General features: G+C 44.1%; 1 protein-coding gene across 1 annotated transcript in view; it reads left to right on the forward strand.

The window, feature by feature from the left end:
- The first annotated feature begins 1,004 nt into the window (after positions 1 to 1,004).
- tweek (transmembrane protein KIAA1109 homolog tweek) overlaps positions 1,005 to 7,683 on the forward strand; it is a 443,660-nt gene continuing 436,981 nt past the window's right edge. The window contains exons 1-3 of the mRNA XM_017630557.1: positions 1,005 to 1,145; positions 1,209 to 1,352; positions 1,411 to 1,538. Of these exons, the coding sequence (XP_017486046.1) occupies positions 1,103 to 1,145; positions 1,209 to 1,352; positions 1,411 to 1,538 (315 nt within the window). The 5' untranslated portion in view covers positions 1,005 to 1,102. The remainder of the gene's footprint in view (positions 1,146 to 1,208; positions 1,353 to 1,410; positions 1,539 to 7,683) is intronic.

The raw sequence follows: 7,683 nt of genomic DNA on the forward strand, positions 1-7,683 counted from the left end.
TAGTCCATAATTTTTAGTTTGAACATCTTTTGTTTTATTTCCTGTATTAATAGTATTAATATTACCTCTAAATCTGTTTAGTTACATATATTGCTGTTGTACTTCAAAAGACCAAGTCTTATTGTACTAATTTTAAATAAACAATAAAGAATAAAGAATGATTATGATTACAGCAAAAGCTTTTTGGGTTAAATCTTAAGGCGCTGGCCCAATGCAGGCTTGCTTTGCGCGCCTTGCTGACTTCAATTTGCTTTGATTTACTTTGAAAACTTGCTTGGCCGAATGGTGGCTTGGAACGCTGTCAAAGTAACCAGCTGTCTGGTTGAAAAGTCAATGTCTGTTCCCTTAACGTTAATAATTATTTCCTAACTCTAAAAAATGTATGAAACACTTTCAGATTTATTTTTAAATTAATGCGAAGTAGTGTTTGTATTTAAAAGAAATGATAATAATGATACATACATATCTATATCTACATTTACTAAAAAAACTAACTTAAAAAAGCGATTTACTTGAAGAAGAAGTTTTTTCCTCTCGTGTAAAATTTGTAAAAGTGGGCTTTGCAACTTTTTACTATAAGATAACGATATATTAAATATAAATATGGAAACAATGCATCATTTTTATTTCATTTCGAATTACCTGCATTTTCTGTGACTTTTTAAAATTAAGCAAGCAAATTTTTGTTTGAATTTATGTATTTTGAAAGGAACATACCACTTTGTCAAAAGCCTACAAAACGCTTTCAAATAAAACATTTGCCTAATTCAAACTTTGAGGCGCTTAAAGCAAGTGAAGAAAAGCTGCCATTTGGCCAGCCTTTATACGTTTTAGTATATTCCAAATAATTTTTGACACTTCTCGCAGCGAAGCAAGCAAAGCAAGCCTGCATTGGGCCAGCACCTTTATCCAAACGCGCCGTGACATTGGATTTACGAAATTATTTTAGATATGACAATTTAATTGTAAAAAAAAATTAATTATCGATAATTTTTAATATGCTCCGTAGATATGGCTGCTTTGTTCTTTACTGACGTCTATAACCTGGGTAACATACATAACTTTCTACAATTCGCGTCTAGTTGGACTTTTTATAACAAAAATGGTCAATCGGTGGTTTATAAAAGGCGCATATTTTAAAATTGGTAAGCGTACTTATACAATTAAAAGCACTCTAAACAGATAAGAAACAAACTAATATTTCGTAGGTTCTGTAGCATTGAATCCTTTGGCGGGTAAAATTATGTTTCGTGATTTCGTCTACATTACATTTGATTATTCAGTTCGTGTGCAGGATGGTTATTTCATATTTCGTTGGTGGCGATCGTATGTTCCAAAGGATGTTTCCGAGGGTAAAATCTTTATTTTGTAATAATTACATAATATAACTAAATTTTTTTTGAATTTTAGATCTCTCGCACTCCGATACACGTCTTTCTGTGCAATTAAATGGCTTTGAACTTCACATATACAATAGATGCGATCTGTATGATCAACAGGAAAGAACGTTTGGACTAAAACCTTCGCTTCTAATACCGGTAAAATTTAGTAAAAATCAGGAAAATGCAATTTAAGAGATTGGCTGGTTGGTTTGTTTAAGTGGATTACCACCCTGGTGACAAGCAATTAGCAAGTTTGCCATTTGGATTCCACAATTCGTGCAACCTATCGCCATTTGGCGGCTTTAGTGGATTTTAGTACGTCATACAGAGGCAGGCAGCTACACTCTGAAATATTCTGAAGGAATGGTTCGCCGAGTGTCTTTAGCGAGGGTTGGACACTCGCACAGGAAGTGTTCGACTGTCTCTTTTAAGCCAAGGTCATCGCAATTGCGCCAGAACCTCTTGAAGGGCAATCCAATCCTTTCAGCATGTACCCTCAACGGGCCACTGCCCTGCGCACACTGCAGTACTTTTGTAGGCATCTTTTTTGCACATTCCTAAGAGAGTTTTGGTATTAAGTGGCTCGTAGGACACCAAGAACTGCCGGGTAAGCCTATACGATCCTGTACGGTTCAACCTCTGCGCGGGCTACGCCTGTCAAGTGAGCACTACACTTTTCGAAATTGAAAAAGTTAACACCATACACCTAGTCGATAGAATTGAGATATTGAAAATGTTCTATCGGCATTAATTGTAGCTCGAGAGAATTTAGATATTGAAAATTTTATAACGGCATTAGTGTAGGTGGTGTTCAGGCGACATCAGAAGGCATCCAGTCGCTGACGAACAGACTGTCGAAGGTTATTCCGAGTATTTTGGGGCTATTCACCGTCGGAATTGGTGTATCATCGACGTGAATTCCCAGCGATAGCCTGACCTCCTTCGTCCAGGTGGTGAACAAGGTCGCAGAGTATTTTGTAGGGGGAGGGTTAGGCTCCTTGCAGTGAAGAAGCGAAAAAGCTCGGAGAGATACCCGTTTACTTTCGAACACAAGTCATCAATTCCATTCCCAGTCGCCATGATCGAGCAATCGTCGTCGTAAGAGACAATCGAGACTCCCTCTGGCGGTTGAGGGAGCTGTGAAATGTAAAAGTTAAACAGTAGCGGGGAAAGGACACCACCCTGCGGAAACCCCCTGTTTTATTTCGCTGAGTTTGCTCGATTTCTCTCTAAATATTACCGACGAGTGTCGACCACTCAGATAATTTGCCGACCACCGTTTGAGCCTCTGTGGGAGAGTTATCTGAGTGTTTATGGCGTTAAGTGCTGTTGTTGTACTGTGCACTTTACGGAAACCATGCTGATGCTTCGCTGGGGTCAGGTGGTTCGTGAAATATGGGAGCAGCAGGGCCTCTAATGTCTTCGCTACCGGGGAAAGAAGTGTTATCGGCCAATACCATTCTCCTTTGTTTTCAGGTTTCCCCGGTTTGAGCAGTGGGAACACTCTCTAAACCTTCCAGATGTCTGGGATGATGAGAGTGGCCATTGACAAATTGAGGACCTCCGTTAGGTACGCTGCTCCCGCGGGACCCAAATTTTTCAGCATCAGCACGCATATTCCGTCGGGACCCATGGCTTTGGAGGCTTTTGCCTTCCCGATGGTCACCTGTACTTCACCGTTAGCGAAAGCAAGGGGGCACAAGTTGTTGGCAGTTTGTGCAGCCTTCTGGTCACTCGATGCTTGACTTTGTTCGCCGGAGGATGCAGTATGAACTGCCGGCTAAAATAGCTTGCGCCTCGCTCCGGGTCCGAAGAAGCATGGTCGCCGAAAGAAATTTCGACCCTGTCGTCGTGCTTCGTCGGATTGGACAGTGACCTCATGGTTGACCAAAGCTTACTCACACCAGAGGTGAAGTTGCAAGTCTTCAGATGCTCTTCCCACTCTTTCCGCCTATGTACGTTCACAAACTGCCGAATCTCCGCGTTGAGATCCCTAATACGGGGATTTCCGGGGTCGGCCTGACGAAGGTTGTCACGCTCATCGGCTAGAACAGCCGCTTCAGTAGAGAAGTTTGGACGGGGGTGGTAATGCATTCTGCCGGTACGAAGCGAGCTGCAACAGCAGTGACAACCATGCGGAACTTACGTTCACCAAGGTGGACGTTAGTTGGTGTGGGGAGTGCAGCGAAGGTGCTCTCAGTAAATTCCGCGAAGCGTTTCCAATCAGCTTTAGAAAAGTTGATATAGGTGTTCCGCGGAAGCAAGGTCGATTGGTTTATCGATCGAGATGACTATGGCAGATGGTCTGATGTCACAGTCAGCATAGGTCGCCATCATACGCTGTTTATCAGACCAGCGCTGACTATTGTTATGTCTAGCGAGCTGCAGCAGCTGCCNCTACTGCAGTTACCCATAATCCTGGTGGGTGCGTCGTCGTTCATTGTGCAGATTGTCGAATCATCTATCTGCTCAGCCAAGTCTGTTCCCCTCCGATCGTTTGACAGGCTTGAGTGCCAAAGATAGTGGTGCGCGCTAAAGTCATACCATACGGTTTTCACCTCTGAGGAGCGCAGCTATATCAGGGTGATCCTGCCGGGCAGCAGGTGACAGGGGGTATGTATGCGTTGAATATTTCGAGCTCAACATCGCCTGACCGGATAGCAATGCCCTGACGTTCTAGGGTGGTATCTCTGCGGTCGATGTCTGCTTCAATAAGACGATACTGCACGGTGTGGTGCGTGATGAACGCTAAGCCACCACCATTATCTCGCTCGCGATCTCGATGGTGCATGTTGTACCCGGCACAATTCAACAATGTTGAATTGCTGTGCAACTTCGTCTCTTGGACCGCAGCTATTAATATACCATGCCGACACATGAAGACGGTTATCTCCTCGATCTTGATCTGAAGACCGTTACATTTAAATTGAAGGAGCTTCATGTGGTTCGGGAGACGTGTGGTAATGGCCGGAGTGAGGGATGTTTGTGGCCTTGCCGGCATTGGCTGTGTGCGCTGCTGTGGAGGTTGCCGCCCTGTGGTGGTAGTGGGTGGCGTCGCAGTAGGGGTTTGCGAAAGAGTGGCGCAACACGGGCCCTCGAAGTTCCTCGTCCAATCTCGCGTGGTGCGCAGACCTGAACATGCCCTAATGTGGCACCAGCCAAGGCAGGTGTTGCACTTGACTGATGTCACGTTACGGAATATCCTGGTCTGACATACCGTGCAGATTGTAGGAGGAACCAAGAGTTGTTGGCGGCGGCGTGTGGGTGACGGTGCGGTTGTGTCAGTTGTGTGGTCTATCGTGGTTGTGGTGTGGTCTATTGTGTTGCTGTGTTGTGGTGCTGTGGTGTTTGTGCTGAGCAGCTTAGGTGGACTGGGGTTAGTCGTGGAGGCTGCTCTGTTTGAGCAGCAGGTGGCCACAAATGATGTGGTCCACTGCCGATGGTTCCGTAGTCCTGAGCAGACTCTGAGGTGACTCCACCCGTCGCAAGCATTGCACTTGACTGAGGTGGAGTTGTGGTGTAGTCGTCTCTGGCATACACAGCAGGTGCAGGTTTCTGGCCCTGGATTTGACTAGACGCCAGCCCTGAGCAAAAGAATGCGTAGCAAATGTAGCCCTTTGGACGAACAATGTCTGAAATACTTCGCCGACCTAAACGATGTTAGATCGCTGTAGTTCCCTCCCTTTTTTGTGACAACATCAAGGCGCACGCCACAAATCGGAGGAGAAGCTCGGCCAAACACTAACATATGTGTAAGCGCCAATCTATTATTATTATTATAACATTTTTAATATCTCAATTCTATCGACTAGGTATATGGTGTCAAGTTAGCACTACGTACCAAATTTTTTGGTTTTAAATGAGAGCTACACATTTTTCTTTCCACGACAAATTTACAACAAAAAAGCTACAATTAATGCCATAGTTAACTTTTAAAATTTCGAAAAGTGCAGGGCTAACTTGACAGACGTGCTGGGTCTTCGTGTGATAAATTTCGGTAATTTTTTCTTTTATCTCCCTGAGCGAGGCCCCCATGCTCACCGCGTGGGACACATTCAGTGCGGAGCCGCGCCTTGCTAGTTCGTCCGCTGCTCGGTTCACGTAAATGTCCCTATGCCCCGGGATAATTTCATATTGATCAGAAATATAGGCCAGCTCTCTCCTACAGGCTATTCGGGATTATATTTACTTGCGTTCTCGCGGGTACATTCTCCTTGATGTACCTTACTGCCTCCCAAATTGCAAACATTTCGGCTTGGAAATCGCTTGCATAGTCTGGTAGGCGAAAGGATAACATCAAGACACGCAGTCTGATGGCGCTGTTAGTAGCTGTGTTTTCGATAAAGATATCTATCGATAATAAATTAAGGAGGACGTTCAAAACATCCTTCGGACAGGATCTCATTGCACCTTTTCCGCAAGCAGCCGCTGGCCTCTGAATTCCACTTAGTTATGTAATCCTTAGTAAGGACTGACCACCAGACCATGACAATTTATGGCCCAGAAATCTATGTCTCCGTTGACGTGTCTTTCAGTTACGCATGTTGAGAGCATGATAAATTAGAAGTTTTGTCCCTAATGTACAGATCCAACAGCCTCTGAAACGTCTTGAGTCCAAGGCTTATTGGTTCGAAATCTTTAGCATTGTCATGACCACGTTTTCCTGCTTCAGGAATAAAAGTTACTTTAATCTTCCTCCAGCTTAACGGAACGTTGTTAAGTAGTAGGCACACTGTGTAAATTGCTTCCAGGATTGGAATAACCATATCCGAAGCTTCCAGAGGCATGATTGGTAATATTCCGTCCATACCCGGTAATTTAAAGGCTGAGAAGCTGAAGATAGCAAATTTTATCTTTTCCCTCTCCAGTGGCTTTCTCCAGAGGTGCGACCTGGCCACCTCACAGTACCGTCGTTTCGCCAACGTGCTTTTCGCGTCGTCTTCCTTAGATCTAATTCGTTTTACGGCCTCGGGCTTCTTTGTTGGTCTCGAAGTAAGGTACCTCCTGTACTCCTGCACCACCTCATTGCATCTGCGACTGTGTTCGTCATAGACCAATAGCTAATGACCAAAAACCCCATCATATTTCAGATCGATTTAAATTTTTTGTGAGCTTAGTTTGTTAATACATATATAAATCGAGATGCAGAGGATTGGCTGCTGAACAGCGGTCTTTATTATGCGTTTTTAGCTATTAAAGGCCACAAGAAAATCCGATTACTCAACATACTTCAGATGCTGTGTTGCCAGAATTTTTTTGAGACGACCGGCTAGATGAGCAAAAAAAATCGGCTAGAAACGGCTACATTAGAGTGGTTCATAAAAACACTCTTTTTGGAAATTCATAAACGCTACATCAGACACGTATTTTTTTATTTTGAAAAAAAAAAAGTTTCCTTAGAGGTCGCGCTGGTCGGTTTTTTAATAAAATGCTGATGTTCTTAATTTTTTTATTTTCTTGACATGTTAAAATGCAGCTAAAATTGTGGTTTTTACATATAATTACTCTGGTATTATTGGGGAACTTTCCCTTAATTACACACCTGTCTTGGACAATTAGAATGGGTCTAGTTCCCGAAAATATGCTCTCGAAAAGACACTAGTAAAATTAAAACGTCGATACTGAACGATTTACGCATTGTCATGGGTTGGAACTTGTTACCAGGGGGTTTCTGGGGTTGCTGATTACGAATCTGATGTCAGATTTTCAAAATTCAAAATGGTGGATCCAAAATGGCGACCAACTTAAAAAAAATGATTGGATTTGTTTTAAACTCTTAACTGCCATTTTGAATTTTGAAAATCTGACATCAGATTCGTAATCAGCAACCCCAGAGACCCACGACAGCCGGTTCTACGCACCGGAATGACTCGGGTTTTACCCGACCAAGGGCTGTTGTTTCGGCGATCTAACCCCGTTTAGGTCGGCGAAGTATCTTAGAAGTTGTCCGTCCATAGGGCTACATTCACTACGTATTCTCCTACTCAGGGCTGGCATCGAGTCAAACCCTGGGCCAGAAACATACACCTGCTGTGTATGCCGGAGACGATTACACCACAACTCCACCTCAGTCAAGTGTAAGGCCTGCGAGGGGTGGAGTCACCTCAGAGTCTGCTCGGGACTACGGACACATAGACAGTTGACCACGTCGTACGTGGCCCCCTGTTGCTCAAACAGAGCAGCCTCCACGGCTAACCATAGTCCGCCCGAGCAGCCCCACACACTCACACAGCAGCCACACACAGTCACCACAACACAACAACATAATAACACCACAGACCGTACCATAGCCACTACAGAC

This window comes from Rhagoletis zephyria, unplaced genomic scaffold (assembly GCF_001687245.7).
Source record: "Rhagoletis zephyria isolate East Lansing unplaced genomic scaffold, Rhagoletis_zephyria_1.1 Rzeph_scaffold_00090, whole genome shotgun sequence".
Taxonomy (NCBI): domain Eukaryota; kingdom Metazoa; phylum Arthropoda; class Insecta; order Diptera; family Tephritidae; genus Rhagoletis; species Rhagoletis zephyria.